At 36.8% G+C, this 21,676-nt stretch overlaps 1 protein-coding gene across 6 annotated transcripts in view; it reads right to left on the reverse strand.

Annotated features, from left to right (window-relative positions):
* PACSIN2 (protein kinase C and casein kinase substrate in neurons 2) overlaps positions 1–21,676 on the reverse strand; it is a 64,948-nt gene that overhangs the window by 6,656 nt on the left and 36,616 nt on the right. For 4 of the 6 annotated variants that reach the window (XM_054204540.1, XM_054204550.1, XM_054204568.1 and 1 more), the window contains 7 exons: positions 10,399–10,555; positions 9,418–9,653; positions 8,574–8,729; positions 6,482–6,657; positions 3,579–3,699; positions 1,310–1,434; positions 502–618 (listed from right to left, as the gene is read on the reverse strand). In XM_054204540.1, the coding sequence (XP_054060515.1) occupies positions 502–618; positions 1,310–1,434; positions 3,579–3,699; positions 6,482–6,657; positions 8,574–8,729; positions 9,418–9,653; positions 10,399–10,555 (1,088 nt within the window). The remainder of the gene's footprint in view (positions 1–501; positions 619–1,309; positions 1,435–3,578; positions 3,700–6,481; positions 6,658–8,573; positions 8,730–9,417; positions 9,654–10,398; positions 10,556–21,676) is intronic. The other 2 variants (XM_054204579.1, XM_054204587.1) reach the window with 2 other exon arrangements.

Raw genomic sequence — 21,676 nt, forward strand, 5'->3', positions numbered from 1 at the left:
AACTTCATTATACTGCAACAACTTGATCATTTAAAGAAAAGTTCACTGTTAAGCATGCACATGCCATTTAAGAGTGGTATGACATCCCTAGTGTGTGTATTGAAGTAACAGGCAGCTGTTTGAGAAGGTCCTAAATAAAAAGAAAGCAATCATAAAAGCAGATTTATTCATCAAGAACACACAGAGCAGTAAAGCTCCAGAAGCAGTTTCACTAGAAAAAACTGTCAGTTTTAACATTTTATAGGACTGGTAAAGGAAGGAAAAAAGCAACAGCAGTTCTGTTAGCAACTGCCAATAACCCCAGTAGTCTCAAACCAAAGATCAAGGCAACAGATATGGCATCTGTTAGGAAAGACAAGTTAGGTTACAGTGTTGCTTACATAAACGTTAAAAAAGGACTTCATGCACTGACCAGCATAGTGTTAAAGAAACCAAAAATAGAAAACCCTGGATAGAGAAAGTGCAAGTGTGAAAACAATTAAAAGACAACATTTCACCAACTTTTTGATCTTATTGTCCTCCTTTTCACTGACAGTACTCCCAGTATCTTCTTCATCTTCAAAGGGATTGTAACTTGATTGTACTGACTGCACTGTGTTACTCTGGACACTAAGACTGCTAATTTGGAAAAGAAAGAGCATTATGGTGACCCTGTCTGTTTAAAAGTAGAACACTGTCATTGGTGTCCCGCTAAGAAGTTTCTTAGCAGACCCCTTCTCCAGCCAAACAAAAAAAAAACAAAAAAAAAAAGAAAACACCCAAACAAACAAAAACCCAAGCATCCATCAAATATAGCATAAGACCCAAGAAAGTTCAGGAAGTCTCACACAGGATACATTCCTCCATAATTAGAATATCCTTTGTAGAACATGATTTTTTTTTTATTACTACCTGCTATAAATGGCAGCACGATTTTTCCTGACAGTTTCATTCCTTTCCAAAGCAGCTGATGTTAACAGTTTTGTATTAATCACATCCAGGATTCTGAAGTGACTGAATGTTTTGCAAGGTAAGATTTCAAAGTATAATTGTCATTTCTAGACATGGGAAGATAGCAACGGACTAACTACCAGATTAGCTACAGAAAGTTCAGTTTCTCATGATGTTTGGTTCCTTTTAATTCACAATGCAAAGTGAACTGTAAAATGGAGATTAATTCCCAAAATATTTCGTAAGCTGCAGAAACACATCACTAAATGCTCAGACAATTAACATTTGATGGGACAGTAACTTTTTGATCCTGCAGAGCTTAGTGTACTTGAAGATAACAAGCCTTTCCAATTAGACTTTTTAGGCATAAAAAAAATACCTGCTATGTTTGTTAGGCTGTGAAACTTGATCTCCTGTCTGATTAATACCAGTCAGAGTCACCCCATCAGAAGCCTTCTTCTTTTCTCTTCTACTGAGAGTGCGGTTCAGATCTGCAGACCACTCCTGTCAACGAATGCAAACCGTGACTGAGAAATTTAACTGGACAAGTAATTATCACATTTAATTTTCAGACCAAGTTATGGAACATACATCTATACATACAATAGTACAAATAATTATTAAAAAGATAGGTTACTCTACATGTTTCAGTCACAGTTCTTATCTAGTTCCTACCCTAGCAACGCAAACAGGTATTTGTGCTACTTGCAAAATCCCAAGGCTACCTGAACTTCCCTGCTTAGTATTCTGAACACCTTGAAAAGACTTAACACACCAGACATCTGGCAGACAACTGGGGAAGTCAAAGGAGCTAGCCAATGCAGCTCTTTAAAAGTTGTATGAGAGGTCTCACTGTTTCAAATAATGCCAAGACATCTGACTTTAAGAGGTAAAGCTTACATTTGATTTAAAGAGATATTATAATCTAATTTAAAACAGGCCTTACTTCTCAAGAAGTGCTCCAGGGATGACCTATGAAGCAGCTCATTTTTAAACTTGTTGTCCCTAAGATTTGAGCCCTTAAGGTACTTCACTCTAGATTTAGTGAAATTTATTGCCCTTAAAACCTACCCAGAAGAGTTAAGGCTCAAATCAACACAACTGTTGACAAGACTCATAATACCATTTGTAAAGTATCCCCTCCTTGATGTTTTGAACCATTCAGATGTTTCACAAGGCAGACAGGCATGATGAGACCTAAACACAACTTCTACCTATCGAGTCAAACTAAGATGCATACTGATATAAAGCAGGAACCAATAGAGAACAAACTGAATGCAAGCAAATACCCCATGCTGAGACATGTTTCATCTCAGAATCCTTAAAGGTAAAAAAAAAATTCAGGAGATAAACACTGTATTTTTTATAGCAAACTAAGCATTTTTAACAGAAAATTCAGATTTTGCAAGTTGCTATTACTACTGCTTTATACATATAGCACAGTCCAACTGTGGTCTGTGCCAGTCCAACCACTGGCCAACTTCACACAGATGCCTCATTATTTTAACTCTGTACAAATACATATTGGATTTCTGAGTTACCATAGTTTAAAGACCACTGACCTAAGCATATTTGCAGTTTATAATGCAATTTCATATTTATTTGATCATGTCTTTTTTTTTACTTACTTCATCCTTGTAGCATGTAAATGAGAAAAAACTTGATTAGAGACGTTGCAACAACAGTATCTGTTAATTATAATGCTTATGAAAAAGGATGGTAATTTCCCCACACAGAAGTAACTGTAGTTCAGTGTTTCAGGCAAAGAAATTCTGCAGTACTATTATAAGTTTTCTTCCTCAAACCTTCTAATCTGAAGTTACTCAAAATTTTAAAAACAAATTATATTTTCCATTATGGTTAATAACAGAACAGTGAACACTCCAGAGCTGACACTTACACTCCATTAATTTAATGCCTAGAAATTATTCCCGCTAAACCCATGATTCTGGTCAGACAAACTCATCCCAGTTCCAGCTATTTGATACTCTGGTATTATGATCTACATTGACACATTTTGGTACTTGTTTCTTGTAGGCTATGTTAGCAGAACACCACCTTAAAAAAAAAAAAAACCACAACAACTTTCTTTTGAAGATGGCATTCAGCAATAAAGTTACCAACTGGTTCGAGGTGGAACTTTTTGTACTGTAACAGTATTGAAAAAACTAGTTGAGACGTATAAATACCGATTTTCAGGACTGCTTGAAGTATTTAGTTCAAACTTTTTCAAAGTCCTTGCTGCCTACATTATAATTACCTGCTAACAACAAGGAGATTCAAATTGATATCTGACATCAAAGGGCAGAAGTAAAACATCCAGGATAACATATACAGGTGTCAGAGATGTATCAACTAAACCATGGCTTACTAATGACTTCAGTAATGACTTTAGATTTTAAAAAAAGTCACTACAGGATTTACCCCTTTTCTCTTTAAATAGGTACCCGATATAATCGCCTCCAAAAGCTGGGGGATGAGGAGAGCCCAATGGAAATCAAGAAAATAAAACCACTATGATTTGTAAAAACAAAAAAATTCACTGCTGGAAACCTGAATTTAAGAGTTACACCAGAAAGGGGTAGGACAAAAAGCAAAAAGGAAAAAATAGATAAAACAAGACTGAGTTTTAAGTACTCTGACCTTACCTCAAACTGAGGCCAGTTCATTGACATCCCTGGACCTTGATTAGCTCTAAACCACCGCAAGTCTTCAACAGCATCTGCTGTTTTGATATTCTGTTCCAGTTCACGGTAGATGTTTTTGTAACTGCAAAACAAATTTGTCTTAAATTTAGTGTAACATTTAGAAACATGGCAAATCCCCTAGTCAGATAAAAAAATAGGAATATTTCGAAGTTCACAATGGTATTGAAAAAACTTAGAGCAAGACAGACATTTTAAAACTGACAAGTCTATTAACTGCCTGTAAAAAAGGAAGAGTAGTCCAAACAAGTAAGCTTGATGAAAGTTCACAAAAACATAAAGCGCTTATTTGCCAGGCTTTAGAATTATGACTCTTGTGTAAAGTAACTTAATTGTCTGTCATTAAATGTAAGATTTACATAGGAATGTATTTAAATTAATGAATGCCAATCTTGAAGTTTATTGAATTTAAAAGCTTGTCTACAACGCAGTAGAAACTGTTTTTGTGATAAGTCCATAACATTCTGTGAAAATTCCTGTCTTAATCCAATGAGAATTATAAATCACGATAAAAATAAAAATTTCAAACCTGCAGCAGAGTTAGAGGGCTTTCCTACGCAGGTATAATATATGTTAGCTGCTTTTATGTTTTAGGTATTCTCTGATTTTACTAACTGTACTGTTTATACAAAATATCAAATACTATAAAAATAGAACCTTACTACTTTTACTTATGTCTTAGTCTAATTGGTTTTTGTTAAGGTTGAGTTCTCAAAGTATTTTACAGAATATTAGTCATGTTGCAGATGCAACTTTGATCCCCTGATCCTAGACCATGCACATGATGTATTCGCTCTACAGACTGTGACTACAAATACAATTGTTTTATACCAAAAAACCCGATGTGGAACTCTGGGTATAAAGAGATCTTAACACAACAGCCACAAGGCTTAAAATAGGAGACACAGAACTGCTAATCTGTATTCAAGTTAGAAAGAATTTGGGAAAATCCTTCCAGACCAAGTCACACAAAATTTAGAATTAGAATACATTAGTAATACACTGTCAAGGAATCAAACTTTCTCAAAATGTACGTCCAAATTTCTCAATTTCTATATACTACTTGACCGCTTTAACATGTATGCAGAGTGGTTTTTCTTCTACATCAGTAGTTCTTTGAATGTATTTAAACAACCAAAAGGCATGTATTTTGAGATAGGGAATCAATAGTTTTAAATTACTTACTAGCCATCAGTTAAATCGACAATGAACTGAAGGTCTACATCTGTAGAAAACAGGGCAGGGCTATTTTCTGGACTGCGCTCTTCAGCATTATTAGTCTTAATGTTAAAAATCAGCCTTTCTTTTGGGGGTTTACTCTACTTTTTATCTCTGTGTATTCAAAGAGATAATGAAATAAAGAGTTCCCATTGCGTTATCCCTAGTTTTATCCTAATAGTGCTTTTCTTTGTTTGCACCTTATTAACATACCACAAGACATCACTCCTGAAGCCCCTAAGTATGTTAAGAGGAAATCATTGCGTTTCCCCTTGGTCACCTTTGGTAGTCTTCCCCCAACCTTATCCTCTAAGTCAACTACTTCTCATTTATTTCTGTCTGTAGTTTCTTTCAACCTGGTTAAAATGAATTCAAATGGGCAACAATCCTAAATATCTATCTAATCTACTCTGAGAGTAAAAAGAGCCTGTTTTCCACAGCAGTTCCGTAAGAACTTTGAAGCAACCCAAAATAACAACGATACTAAAATAAGTGATCTTGCCCTTACCTACTGCTTGCTCTCTATTTGTTCTTGTCCCTATGTCACCCCCTTCGTTTATGCTAGCATTAACATCCATGCAACTGCATAGCAAGTCAGTTTGGAACACTGACCAGGGTTAAAACCAACTAGACTCTTCCTGCCCTAGGTTACCTTGATCAGCTCCTTAATTCCACTGGCTGGACTACCATAAGAGCTTTGTCACTAGCAGAAGAGGGAACAGAACTGAGCAGCCAGCCAGGAGCACACTTTTGTTCTTTTAATTGAAGTGCCAACCAGAGTGCACGCGAAACTCTGCTGTTACAAGCGGGATGTAAAATTCCATCAGTGTTGCAGCATTTGCTGCACGTATTTCAGTGTTTGTCTTCTCAAATGCAAGAGAAAACAAAAACACTATAACCACTGTCTTGCTGACAGATTAAAGTCGCTTCATATCAAAATGGCCTGTAGTAGCTGATGACCTGCCACACGGTCTGCATGAGCTCTGGCTTGAGTTCCCTAGCAAAAGTTTAGATTTCTTGGAATGTAGTGTGGAGGGTCCGGGCAGAAAGAACAAAATACATGTTTTATACACACTGCAGTATAAAGACCAGACTTTGAAATTAAGATGGACAAGACTTGATCAACAGTCAACCAATAGATCTTTAACATTATCCCCAAGTTAAGGTAATTCCTTTAGACTGAGCTCTAATATTTTAACAATAAATGCATTTATGTTACAAAGTTCATGCTGTCTTATACTAATAAATTCTAGTTTGTTCTACGATAAACATATGAGACACATAATACACCAAAACCCTCCTTTCCCAAATCTCTGATCCAGCATTTTTTGATTCTAAACTCGGAATCCTTACTAATTGGCATACACTTGACTATAAAAAAATACAGCAAAAATGAGGGTTTATTGGTTTATTTAACACTGTGTTAAACAAAACTAGCAAGTGTTAGTGATAGATGCTAATCTGATTTTCCACACAAAACAAAGAATTAAGCTCTTTCACTTCAACTTTAAATAATTTGAAGCAACACATTAGAAACAAATCAGGTTCCAAACTCTGACCTACTTAAAGTACAGATTACTTTTCACTGAAAAGTAATAAGCAATTATTTTGAAGTTTTACAGTTTTACCTTGCAACATTAGACAAATCAAGGTGCTTTTGAACTTCCAGTAACACTTCTCGAAAGAAACGTAAGCGTTTTTCCTCAAACTGCTGACACTGTTCAAATACCTGCTCCATGTTTTCCATATATTGAGGAGTGGCATTATCTAATTCTTTCAGTGATTTTTCATACTTTTCTTTTGTCTGGGGTGAAAAAAAAAAAAAAAATCAGCAATATATTTTATTACTACCCTACATAACAGATTTAGCAATGTAGTAATGGCCAAGATTTAGAACAGAAGTTCCCAAACTGCATTCTCTTTCCATGACCACCGTATTTATGTTAGGTCACAATGAGAGTTACCGAACAAAACTGCAGAACAGTTACAATAAAGATCTAAGCCTCTTCTCTGGCTTTTTAACGGAAACCATGACAATTGTTAATGCAATACAAAAGATAAAAAACAAAGGAGCAACAGAGTAAATCGGAGCAGGCAGTCTTTCAAGTTACAGGTCACTTATTTAAAGATCTCCATATAATTTCTAAGTGCTGTCTTTTCTCCTTTGGTAATTTACATAGCCTGCTGTGAGTTATGACCAAAAACCCAAACACTGTATACATCCCTGTGAATATAAATTGCATGTTTTGTGAGCTCAGTTAACAGATAGAACCCTCAGACTCTACACTAATTTACAGAAGTAGTCCACCGACAGGAATTAAAAAATCCCACTCATGAAGTTCAACCGGGCCAAGTGCAAGGTCCTGCACCGGGGTCATGGCAACCTCAGGCACAAATACAGGTTGGGCGGAGAATGGCTTGAGAGCAGCCCTGAGGAGAAGGACTTGGGGGTGCTGGTGGATGAGAAGCTCAACATGAGACGACAATGTGTGCTTGCAGCCCAGAAAGACAACCGCATCCTGGGCTGCATCAAAAGAAGTATGGCCAGCAGGTCAAGGGAGGTGATTCTACCCCTCTATTCCACTCTGGTGAGAGCGTAGTACCTGGAGTACTACGTGCAGCTCTGAAGGGCTCAGCACAAGAAGGACATGGACCTGCTGGAGTGGGTCCAGAGGAGGGCCATGAGAATGACCAGGGGGCTGGAGCACCTCTCCTATGAAGACTGAAGACAGAGAGTTGGGGTTATTCAGCCTGGAGAAGAGAAGGCTCCGGGGAGACCTTATAGTGGCCTTCCAGTACCTAAAGGGAGTCTACAGGAAAGACGGGGAGGGACTCTCTATCAGGGAGTGAAGTGATGGGATGAGGGGTAATGGTTTTAAACTAAAAGAGGGTAGATTTAGATTAGATATTAGGAAGAAATTCTTTACTGTGAGGGTGGTGAGGCACTGGAACAGGTTTCTCAGAGAAGTTGTGGATGCCCCATTGTGGGGCATCCTGTGGATGCTGGAAGTGTTCAAGACCAGGCTGGATGGGGATTTGAGGAACCTGGTCTAGTGGGAGACATCCCTGCCCATGGCAGAGGGGTTGGAACTAGATGATCTTTAAGGTCTCTTCAACCAAAACCTTTCTATGATTTTATGTAACATTAGCCTTCCAGATCACAGAACAGCATTCTCAAAGGGAAAAGATGTCTTTGAAGAAAGTTACACAAGAAAAGCCTCTTGATAGCAGCCCACTAAAGAGATAAACTAAACTGGGCAACAGAATGGCATTTCCAAAAGCATATTTACTTTTATTTAAATGGACTATATCAGCTTGCTTTCTTTAAAAAAATGGATTCTGCAGTCAAGAACGACTACAAGTTGAGATGTTGTCAGCAAGTTTTAAGTGGTTATCTCAGCCTCTCAAGTGAAATAACTCAATCATCACTACTAAATGAGTAGAACTTTGTCCTAGAAGCTCACTCTTATTCTGCTTCATTCCCTGCTGAAAATAGGGGACAGTTTGGTGAAATAGAGGCAATACATTATTCATTCTTCACAGAAGAACTTAGCAATAACACATGCTTTGGAGAAAACTCTAAATTTTGGTATAGGACCGTTACAGAAAGTGAGCTGCACTGCAGTCCACAGCCCATTCAGGAAGAAAAAAAAAGCTTAAATTTGCACAAGATATAGGTTAAAAGACTGCATATAAACAATGTGTTAGCATACAGTATACCTTTAGTACATCTTGTTTGCTTCTCTCCACTTTGTCTTGTAACTTCTTAAGTTGTTCAGGATTTAGTGCTGGATCAGCTTTGCTGTTTGTTTCTCTGGATATAGCCAGTTTCTCCTCTTTGCAGGCCGCATGGTATGCTTTTTTTGCAGCTTCCACCTACAAAGTCGATTCAAATATTTGCATCTTGGACAGTTTATACAATAACCACCAACTGAATTTTTTTGCCTTATCATGTTGCAATGAAGAAAGTGTCAGGTTTTGTTTCAGGATGTTCTTTCTTTTTTTGGATTTTTTTTTTCCATTTAGGCCAAGGAATGAACAATACGCAATAACAAACATAAGGAAATTATTGTAGTTCTTATGAATCAGCATTCTCTCACCATACAAGAAATGTCACTCATACATCTCAGAGAAGTGTGGAACAGACTCAAGAAAAGGTTTACAGAAAGTCCCCAATGGAACATCTTTTCCTCATGCCCATGTTCTCCTGCTCCCCTTTTTCTACAAACCTATTATTTAAGAATAATGTTACATGCCAGGGAGAAAACCCACAAACACTTTTCTTCTGCTTATTTGTTTGAGCAATTCTTAATTTCAAATGCATGAAATCAGATACTGTTAAAATGGTATCTTACATTCCGCTTATTCCATATTTTCGCTGAAGTCACCAAGATTAGGAGAGACCAAGAGAAAAATACTTATTTTCAGAAGAGGACAGAAAGCGAGAGATCTTTTTGAGAAAGGAGGGTCCAGCAGAGAGAATAGGGAGTTTACTCCCTTATAGAGATTTGAGACATTAATATATTGTAACACAGGATATCTAGTACATAATCTACTGCTGTACCTCTTTCAGCTTTTTTGCCCAGGGTTTCTGAGCTTTCCTAAATCCATCTTCTGCTTCTTTGGTTTCCTTAAATCCTCCCATCATTTGCTTATGAAAGGCTTCCTTCTGCCAGTTCTTGATTTTTTCAAAGTCTTCATTCATCAGTGAACCTTTTACTTCTAGATGTAGTTCACTCACTTTTTCAGCTTCTGACATAAAAGCACACCAAGCCCTTTCTACTGTTCCATACTGTGGGCCTAAACACAACAGAAAGTGTCATTCTCAGTAACCGTCACCCACATGGAACTTATATTCCCAAGATACTACCTGAAGCTATTGACTTATATTCACTTGTAAACAGCAATATTGATGCAAACCTAGAAAAGGGAACAGTTTCTTTTCAGATAAATTTAGAAAATTACAAATTTTTACACCAGAAGTAGTATACAGTCTGGCCTCCTTATCCCTGTACTATGATTCTCAGTATTCCACCAATTAGCTCCTCTTTGAACTGCCTTCAATTTCTCAACATACTTATTGAAGCATGGATAACTAGGAAAGGAGAAACTATTTCAGAATACATTAAAATGGTTTCAGATTAGCCTTCCATTAGAGCAATGCCTAGCTCTTATTACTAGTCTTTCCCCCACAACCACTGCCCCCTTATTATTCAGATACACTTTTCAAATTGTGTTTTATATCTTTAGTTACCTAGAAACAGACAGTTCTCTAGAACTGAATTTATTTGGGTACCTCAACACTGGAGACAAGTTTCATCTGCTTCAGTAAGAAACAAGCAAACTAGCAAAGGAGCAGGACTATGTTTGGTTTTAATCAAGAAAAGCTTAATCATTTGTTACATTACTGGGCCTTTTGCAAAGACTCCATTATAGGCTAAAAAGTACAAAATTTCTACTTTGTACTTACCAAAACAAAGATATACAGAAACCTTTTTTTTTCCATTTGAGAAAGTTTTCAGAGTTCAAAATCAGAACATATTACCTTTTTCCACAAGCTGTTTCCACCTTTTTGCCCATTCTGTAAGCTGCTGAGCATAGACCTTCTCTATTCTTGCCCGTTCATGAATACAGTTCATAAGATCATTGCAAAGTCTGTGACCATCATCAATTCGTTTTACTGTCCGCTTGTAATTTCCAACCTATAAAGAGACAAATACTTAACAACTACCGCTTGAAAGCTCTGAAAACAAGATAAACCCAATTAACACAAATACTGTTACCTAGGAACAAGAGAATCTGCTAGTAGGAATTAATCAATATAGCATCAATATAGCATAAATTATTTTTCAATTAATCTCAAAACCTGACTGCAACACCACCACAAAGGCCACAGATTCTCCTGTAAAAAAGTTTTAAAAGTCAAAGCTTTATTATGATTTATTAGTCCTTCAATGTAATTATGGGCAGTCATCATAATTGTTGTGCATTATTATTGCTTGGTAATGTTTTAGATAAACAAGATTTTTAACACAAATACAGTATTTCCCTCTTCCATGCTTATTATTAAGTACCTTAATTTTGTGCTGTGTTTAATCTTTCAGGATTAATAAAACTGCAAAGACATGTAAAGGAGCATTGCAACATCTCTATCAAGCGTAATAATAGGGTTTTAAAAATGCAGTATGGAAAAGGCGCAACCACTATATATATATATAGCAGAGACTGGATGTGCCCTTTGTTATAGCTGTGCTTCACTGCTGACAAACTAGATAGCAACTTTTTCAAAAGTATACAGTAGAATTTAATGTGCGAAGATACTGACAGCAATGACATTGAGTTCCCATACCTAGAATTAACTCGCGAATTCTAAAGAAAAAAAAAACATAGTTGCTCAATGTACAGGCTACAAAAGGACAAGGATATGGAGAAAATGCACGCTATATAATAAAAATTCATTATATAATTAACACCCTCCTTTAATTTTTGTGTACACATCAACATGGAATCACGGATCTAGACGACTGAAGGGAAAAGCAGCCTGATACTGCTTCCAGAGTAATATTTCCATTGATTTCAAGGTCACTCAGATTGACTTTTGTAAACATTAAACAAGACATAAGAACTCGGTTAACAGAATTTGCAAAGCCTATTAAATATCACAGTCAGTTTCTTATCTGCCCTAACCACCTGGCTGAAAAATAAAGATTAGCTGTAAGGCAGTAGATTAAACATTCAAATACTTAAAGCATGATTGTAATTTTTACATTTGAATCATATCCAATTCACATCTTAAATACAGGAAACCATTCAACCTTTAGGTTTGCATTTATTCAGAATTTTGTCAGCAGATGTACATGCAAGCCATCTGCTTGAGGAAAAAAATACTCAAAGTATATAGGGAAATACTCTCTAAATACAGGGGGAAAAGCCCGCATTAAGTGCCGGAAAAGTAAGTGATTATGTGATAAATACAGACGTATGTTAGGACTCCTCATCAAAGCTGGGGGCAAAAAAAAAAAATCAAAACCAACAATGACAGGACAAAACCAATTCCTTTAGACAGTTGCCTAAAAGCATTCATTTGGGCATGTTCTCAGGTTTTGGACTAGATCCATTTCAACAGATCGAAGAAATTTAGGTAGTATCTAAGAAAAGCATTAGTTAACAGTCACTGATTTGTCTAAATCATGTAAGAGAAGTACACACATACACCCTGCCTTCAAACATAAGTCACAATATAATTGAAGATTATAAGCTACCAGCATCACAAAAGCTGACACCAAAAATCAAGACAGTCAATGCATCCACGTCAAAACACGTTTTATCTATTAATAAGAAAGCAAGAAAAATAACCTCTTATTTTCAGGAGAAATAGAAATTGAGAAGTAGCAGTTTCAAACTAACACCGTACACAAACAAATACAATATACACAGGTAATCAAAGCATTAAGAAAATCAAACACCTCAAAGAATACTTTCTAAAGCCTTTCCAATGGAAGGTCAAATCATTCATCTGCTCAGAATTAATCCAGCTGTAGGTTCACAGACAAGCAGACTGTTAAAACAGGTTATGCTAGCTTGGCACAACTACTGAAGCCTTATATTAGCATCAATTTGTGTCTCCAGTTATGCACCCAGGGATTTACATCTCTAGCATGAACATTTCCTTTCATAAATTTTCACTATTAAATTAGCATTTAAAATGCTAATATTGAATGGGATCTGGCTGCCTCACGGTATTTTTAATGCTTTCACTTTGTGTTGTCTGAGCAAATTCGAACCTCATAGTAATATCTAGCGGTTGCCAAATCTCAGACAGGTATTCAGAGAACTGAATTTAGCTTACCTATTACGGTTCACTCACTATTATCGCATAAAGCCACCTTTAAAGAGCTGCGTGCAGACCACAGATAATTCATCCACGCTACTTCCTCCTCCAGAGGAAGACTGAAGGAACTAGCATCATAGTTTAGAACTGGTATAAAGAACCACCAGGCCTACAATACTAGAAAATAACAACCTACTATTCCAAAGAAAGCCTTTTATACCAATATTTTCAAGGAAAAAAAAGAAAATGTTCACTTGATTTTAGACAACACATTCAAATTTCATGCCCTATGAGGAATGCTAGAATTTTGGAAATACATAATTTTCTGGTTTTCATGACACACATGACGTAAATTATATACTTGGCATTTAACATTTTAAAAACCTAGTGGTTAATTTAAAAAAATTGCATTTTAAGTTATGGACACTGCAATGACAAATTTTTTTGAGAAGTGGAATGTGCAGCCTGCCACTGTAGGAGGCAGACCTGGAGGTATGAGAGCACAAGGTACTCAGACCACAGAGCCAAGTAAAGTGAGGAGAACTCTAGTCTTTATGCAGCCAAGGAATTACTAGGTTAACTGTCAGTAAGTTAAAAAAAAAAAATTAAAACCTATAAACTAAAGACACCTTGAATTCTGGAGAAGAAAAACATGACTTAATACATTGTTTTATTCATGACTATTTTCTCCAATTCCTGAGGCAGACTGCAAACATTCTGCAAGACTTCCTTCTTCCCCTTCACAAGAAGTATTTGAGCTAAAACAAAAATGACAACTTCTTTTATTTGTAGCAACTGACCAGGAAAAAAAAAATAATAATCCTGTGTTTCTTTGTTTCAGTCAGGGCCATGTTTACATAATGCCTTGCCATTTTCAGATTTTTCGATTAGCGCTGTTCAGTACATGAACATATGATTTTACTAGTTAGAATAACTTTCTGATCATTTTGAGCATTGCGCTACTTCCTGTTAAACATACAGCAGGCAACAAAGACATGAAGTTTTTAGTTTCCTTGTCCTACAAATGAAACATTTGTTTCAGGAAAATAAACTGTAAGATTATAATCTTTCTTACAGTTTCATGAAGAATGAGAGATATTTAGAAACTATACCCTGCTTTCATTTTAGCATCAACACTTCACTCGTCTGAAAGAGACATTTTATTACATGATACCAAATTCATAGAATGGCTTGGGTTGGAAGGTACCTTAAAGACCATCTAGTTCCAATCCCCCTGCCATGGGCAGGGACACCTCCCACTAGACCAGGTTGCTCAAAAGCCCCATCCAGCCTGGCCTTGAATGTCTCCAGGGATGGGGCATCCACAGCTTCTCTGGGCAACCTGTTCCAGTGCCTCACTGCCCTCAGTGAAAAATTTCTTCCTGATATCTCATCTAAATCTACCCTCCTCCAGTCTAAAGCTATTACCCCTCGTCCTATTGCTACATGCCCTTGTAAAAAGTCCATCTCCAGCTTTCTTGTAGGCCCCCCTTTTAGGTACTGCAGGAAGGCTGCTGTAAGATCTCCCTGGAGCCTTCTCTTCTCCAGGCTGAACAACCCCAACTTTCTCAGCCTGTCCTCATAGGAGAGGTGCTCCAGCCCTGTGATCGTCTTTGTGGCCCTCCTCTGGACTCGTTCCAAGAGGTCCATGTCCTTCCTGTGCTGAGGAATCCAGAGCTGGACACAGAACTCCAAGTAGAGTCTCACCAAAGCAGAGTAGTGGGGGAGAATCACCTCCCTCAACCTGCTGGCCACACTTCTTTTGATGCAGTTGGATGTGGTTGGCCTTCTGGGCTGCAAGCTGTTTACCCTTAGTTGCCAGATACACTTCATCAAAAGGAAATAACCCCAAGCATTTATTTCTTAAGAATGCCACTATAATAGTCACTCTCTTGACGCAATCAGTGAATTCTCCAAAAATTGTGATTCACAGTTTTGTGTCACACACATCCCCCTTCCTAAGTTGAGTTAGCCACCAATTTCCCTTTTTCCACTGCAAAAAACACTGAGCTTCAATACAAATAAGCCTCAGTTGATCCTTTTTTGCCCCATTTGTCTCTTACGGGCTTTATGGATGCCTTCAGATCTCCATTTTGTTTAGTCAAGAAAACATTCCTTCTCATGTTGGTATTTCCTCTCATGCCTGAGCACAGCAATGTCACCTCAAATCCTTTGCCGAATCTAGAGAAACTGTAATAACCAGAAAAAAAAACACACAAGCACACAGTGACAAGGCATTTAGCTTTGCATAGTCAGCAGTTCAGGCATCTCTCCTTTGTGACAACCAGTGTACTAACATAGCCTAGCACTGTCATTGATATGATCTTTAGTGGGAATATTTAAAAGCTTACAGCTTCATTATTTTACAATTTCACAGCACTAAACACAAAGGGAGAGCCTTAAATTATCTCGTCTCCTTTACTTCAACTAATAGAAATTTTTTTTAGCATATTCATTGAGCAGGATAAAAGCCTATAAAGAGTTAAACACACTTAGCAGGTTTTTCTAGTACACTGAATGAAAAATAAGTGTACTTTAATTTGTCAGCAGCCCAGAAGGTGGCAAACATTCAGCTATTGCTAAACTTCAGCCAGTTAATCCTAGTATATCATGATAATTATTATAACCACAAATACTTCAAGAGTTTCAAATGCCTGAAGTAAGACTTGATGTCAACTCTTTTTCCAAGCTTGCCTAGCTTATTCATAACTAGTCAGCCTTTATGAACTGGAACCATCTGAAAGTCAGTCAGCCACCACAACATACAACAAGGGGTTTTTTTAATGGGTAAATATTCATAGGCAGGAAACACAATAATGAGCTTTGAAGGCTTGTAGTCAAACCCACGCATACTGATGGCCAATATAGGGACACACTTACTATTTCCAGCATTCCATTCAACCATGAGCGCAATTTCTTTACAGCTATGTCAAACAGGAAGTTTCCAAACATTTCAACCAGCAGTAACACCTATAATACTGTGGGGTTTTTTCAAATAAGAATTATCCTGGTGCGTAATTCGCACATACACAGTCCAAGTACCTAAGAGCACTAGCTCTGTGTATTTAAATTTTGTAAGTTTACCCATATAAATTCACTGCTGGTTGCAAGAAAAAAATCCCAAGGAAGCTTTTAAACCCACAAAATCATAAGCCAAACATACCAGTAAAGCAAACACCTGGCAATATAAATGGAGAACATCATGTTGCTTGACATTACAAGGAGGAAAAAATGCATATAGGAGACAGGACAGGAATCCGCTATTACAGAGTCCAGATATTTTTCAAATGAAAAAGCAAAACAGAACACTCTGCTTCATCAGCATAAAGCATTCACTCACAAGTAACTGAAATCCCTCAACATAGGAACACCTTTTTAATATTCAGGAGTAAGTTCTGGGAGCTTCTCCCTCTTGAATTCCCTGCATCCAATACACACACACCCTCAACAGAGACCTCATAGATGTTGGCCAACAGTAGTAGGCATGAAGCACAGGTATCAGGAGTACCAAATGAACCATGACCATCTGAACAAACAGCTCATAAGGCAGTTCATGGGAGGCATGCCTCTGCTATCCAGAGTCTCAGGTCTGGAGCTTGCTTTGGGGTTTTTGGGGAGAATGGGAATGCATATGATGGCCAAATTTCATCCACCCATACTACACAGGGGACCAACTTCCGCTTTCTGAATAAGCTGAAAATCTTATCTTGATAACGAATATCTCAACTAATACTATAGAATGCAATGAAAGCCATGTACTGAGCACCTCAAAATGCACATCAAGTCATATCCTCTTACGGAATCAGTCACAAGCCTGAGTTCATAGAGCTAATGCCAGTTGCTGGTTTAGCAGCTGTTCAGATGACTTTTTTTTTTGATAAGTAGGTGTTTTCACAGGGCAGTTAAACACCCCTGCAATAAATGGAGAGGGCTCCATACTGCTGATGCTAGTAGAAAATACGAGAGAGTCAGGACTCACATCTAGGGTATAAGTGGCACAGCCTGTGAGGGACCCATTGCTCATTAAAAATAAGTGCTTCCACAGGCAGGGTAGCTGTTTCTTTTGATGTCTTACCTTGCAAGATACGCATACACTTCTACTTTGATCTCTAGGAACACTTACTCATCACCTTTCTTACCTTCACAGGTATCTAAGTGAACAATAGCATTGGTCTCAGCTTGCTCAAGGCATTTTTCTTTTAATATGACCATAATAATAGTGATTAGCAAGCATAAGGCCAGAGCTTAATTAACAAAACGCATCATGAAATTGGCCTTCCACTTATTATTAATATACTAAATGCTTTCATGTCCATTTCAAAACTACTTCAGTAGAACAAGACAAATAGGGTTGTCTATTTCTCATGTTTTACTAAAGCAGTGCAATGTTGGAACCAACCAATTTTGCCACAGTCTGGTTTTGGATGCAAGAAAGTGGTATGAATGATCATGAAACTGAAATGTATTTACAGCAGTCGTGCAATTGTTGAGAGTCCATATGACAGACTAGAAAGAAATACAAGGGGTTTCAAATTGCACATCGGGTTCCAAATTTTCCACTTTCCCTTGGAAAAGTTACTGCTGTCCTGCTCCAGGCTATCAGTAATAACCTTTGACTACCCAAAGCATGCCACCCTTGTCAGCTACGTAACACAGATGAAGGAATTCCTTCTTGGAGCATTATCAACAAGATTCCTCAGTCTTCAATTGCTGTACACAGAGCAAGCCATGAGCTTAAGCAGATACATCAAGGTACACTGAGGCTTGTTAGAAAGACAGAAGAATGAAAAAGAAGCTTCCATTTCAGAAGTAAATTAAGGCATTACTACAGCTGAAACTTTGATTAAATCCTCCACCGTTATTGACATCTTTCAGAATGTCTTTTCGTATTATTTTGCAATTCCCGGCTCTCTAAGCAAGCTTACATGAAAATATGTACAAAATTTCCTGTCTCCTAAAGTATGTCTATTTGGTAAACACCTGGAAAAATTAGCGGGAAATATCTGTTCTCCTGAAAAGGATTTACCATCCTGCTAGAAGACAAAAAAACTTCTAGTAGTAGCTTGGGTTAACTAAATAATGAAAAAAATCCTCAATTTAACTGTGAAAGCTGCTGCTATTTCTACTTCATGCTAAATAAAGATGTATATTTCTGAAAACCTAATTTTTTCAGTTACATCAGCTGTTCTGATATATGATACTACCCCTACCTAAGCCTTCTCTTACCCACATTTTTGGACTGATATATCTACAGTAAGTCAACAACAAGAACACAAGTCCAAACAGCAACTTCTCCAGTTCCCTTTCAACAAGACTATTTTCCCGACCACAAATCTAAAGCTGATAACAACATCTATGTACTAATAAAAAAAATACTAGTCTTTAAAGGAAACAAATTACTATTCACATAGGATTTCAAGCATTGAGCTTGACTCTCAATGCCAGAAGTTTCCATGAACAGTACTGAAATAGCAATGTAATTAAAAAAGCTTCATAGATGAAGTAACCTTCATTGAATTGCTCCACGGACAGTCTAAGCATACGCAAACAGACAAGTTTAGAGCAGGAAGTTTAGTACCATGCAACCATATACTCTAAATTCACATTTTTAAAATGTGATCAAACTGCTAGTAATTATCTTTGTAACAAGGAACTCTAGCAAAGGCAGTGACAACTCCAAAAGAAAGCAAATGCATCTAGAGACAGAAAACTGATAAAGAACGAAGTTTCTTATTTCCTAAAGACAACATTGTATAAAATTTCTGTCAACAGCAATGGCAAAACTTTTGAAGTTGGTTTATCAACATTTTATTAAGTACAGTTCTTATTAGCAGCTCAACAGAACACAAACATTCAAGAAATAAAAGTGCTTTAGTTTCAAAGATATGCAGTGAGCAAAAAACAGTTTTCACAGTAAGTTCTTCAGATAGGTCCCACACCCAGCCAGCTCACTCTTTCCTAAGTGTCTTTCAAGAAAAAGATGGGCTTTGCAGCACACTCCAAAGGTAAATAAATTTGAGCTATTTTGGACTGTGAAGGAACAAACTCAAAAGCTCACCATGCCAGACCCTTTTCTGTGCCATGGTCATGTTTAAATACATTCACTGCTTTCAGCTGTGGCAGTAAAACATAGCAAGGTGGGTTTTAACAAACTGCAGGCTATCTTTAAAAACAAAGAAAAAAAAATCCTGTCAAATATCTTAAAAAACTCTAACGAAAGGACACAAATGACGAAACCTGTGGTAATGATACAATTTCCAAACTGATTAAGAGTTCTTTACTTATTGTTACCTGAGGCATGAACTACTGAGGCTGGCATTCCAGAGATGCTGCATCTTTTCTAATCAATCAAGTCAGTCAAAACACTTTGATCAAAGCAGTTTAGTTATCCATTTTGAAAAAGATTAAGACTGGAATTCAGTGTTGCAATCCTCAGAAACAAAATAACCAATTCAGAACATATGGGAAATGGACAAGTTTAGACTACAATTCAGTCAAATTCAGTTTGGAAAGATGGCTCCAAACCAGAATCACTTAAACAAGAATTTGGTAATTAAGTTTGACAGGCTTGCAGTTAGCTTCTCCATGGCACTTAACACTGAAGAGTTATTCTTAAGTTAAATTTATTAAGACTTGCACAGGACTTCCTTTACTTTACGTTCGTGTTCCACCAACAGCAGAAGCCTGGAAAACCTCTTCCCCACTCTTGATCTGAAGGCTAATTCCTGTCTTACTGTTTTGTCAGGCTTGTCTGTAGAAAGGCAAGGTTTAAAGTCAAATGCTACATTCTGCCAAGGCATTACTTGGCCTAATAAAAGTGCTGGATACCTTAATTATTCACTGAAATAAATCATTAGAAGTATATAAAAATCAAAATACATTCCAGGCTAGTATCAGACACACATGTCAAAATGCCTTTACCCTCACAGAAATGCACAGAAGCAAGAGTGCAGAGGTCACAACAAAACTATTCCTGGATTAAAGTAATCACCCAAAATATCCTGTATCAAGGCTACAGCAGGCAGCCCAGCTTTAGGTAATTTACTGCTTTCCCTTATGCTGTGCTTTAGTCCGAGCATTTTGTTCAAACCTCACCTTCCCTGCCACTTGGTGCTATACGCAACTATAAAGGCTGTCAACCAAAAGTTCCACGTCATTCACATTTCTCACTATAACAGGGTATTGCCAAGACTACCAGTCTTCTTCGTAGCTTAATATCCAGCAATAAGGAGTCATCCTATGATAAGTATCAGACTGCAAAGAAACAGTAATTTCTTTGCTTAATAAATTCTCTTAGCTATTTCCATTGAGAGAAAAGTTTAGATACATAGTTTTCTTAAGACAGCTTTGAAACATGTTTATTCTCTCAAGCTACACAGAGCCTGTAAATTTACCACGTACAGCATACATGCAGGTCAAAATTGGCTACCATGTCAATCCTTCCTATTAATAGTTTAGCATTACTATAAAATCTTTTATCATTTATATCAGAGTACTCTTTTTTCATGTTTAGTTCAAAGTATCTTAGTGTATCCGTAAAAGTTCCAGCTCCGCAGAACACCAGGGATGTCATACCACATATTTTTCAACTCTCAAAGTAGTTACATAAACATTTAGGCATTTCTACTACAGTCTTTCAACCATACATACAACCACTTTACGACAACCTGATATATCTCTCTAACCTATTCTTTGTTGTTTTTTGCTTTTTTTTTTTTTAAACCAGAACAAAAATGTCAGTGGTGATATTCTAAGCACTAATCAACTACAAAACTTTTACAGCCTCCCTTCTGTTTCACTCAAATACCACTTAGTTTCAACATATTGAAATTTCAAGCGTTTAATTACTTTGCTAAAATAACGAAAGCCTTTACATCCATACTAAGAACACAACCACCTCTATTAATGTTTTTTTAAAGAACCAGAGTTCAGAGGCACAAAACCCCCAAATTTGTCTGTTTGTCCTAAGAATCAAACACCACAAAGCAGAACAGCAAAACAAGTAGTGTTTCCTACATAAATCAATACTCAAAACTCCAAAATTCAGTGAGATACTCCCTCATATATTGCTAAACTGTCAAAATCTTAGTACAAGGGAAGATGATATTTTTTATGTATTAATATGCTCATCAGTTGCATGGAAAGTCCAATTTTGCTTTCAGGAAAACTGTTAATACTTCGAACACCCTTAAAATCACCTTAGTAACAAAGCCATTGACTTATCATTGGGATGCATTTTTTACGGCAGCCAAACCATTGTTTCACTCCTTAAGAGGTGAGTGTGAAGATGTTCTGTAGAATTCCTGATGAACTGAGCCCATTCCATGAGAATATAATTGCATCTCCAATTTTGGAGTTTACTTTTAAATGATTTTGTCATATTATTAGTTAATATGATATAAACAATGCTAGTTTTCGCCTTTGAGCAACTTGCATACCTGTTCTAGTCAGCACTTGTCAACTCTCAAAACATATTACTTTTCCAGGCTGATGTACTCAAAGTTTCAGAAAAAAAAATAAAGTAATTATTCAATCTGAAATTTTTCCTCTTGACCATTTTAACATACCAACGTCTGTGGTTATATACCAAAAAAGAAAAAAAGCAGTGAAAAGACTTAATCCTACAAAGAAACTGATTGCAATACCGAAGCCTAACTTTTTCTTATCCAAGGATAAATAAATTACACATTACTGATATTCCTTATGAAATAGACTGCAGTTCTGACCTTTTGGAAGGAATACATAGAAAAATTCAAAGAAACAGATTAAGAAGTAGTGTTTACAAAATGATATAAAATAAGCCACCAACAGCACAAACACAAAGAACACCTTTAACCCATGTGTAATAAGCATCAAATACATTTAAGCTATGCTTCATAAATGTTCTAGCTTAGGCTAATTGCTATTTCTGATCATCTATCATCCTTTAATATTAAATACTAGAGCTCACATTTGTCCAAACAATCATACTACTTTACAGAATTCCCATTCT

The sequence above is a fragment of the Rissa tridactyla genome, chromosome 1 (assembly GCF_028500815.1).
Source record: "Rissa tridactyla isolate bRisTri1 chromosome 1, bRisTri1.patW.cur.20221130, whole genome shotgun sequence".
Lineage (NCBI taxonomy): Eukaryota > Metazoa > Chordata > Aves > Charadriiformes > Laridae > Rissa > Rissa tridactyla.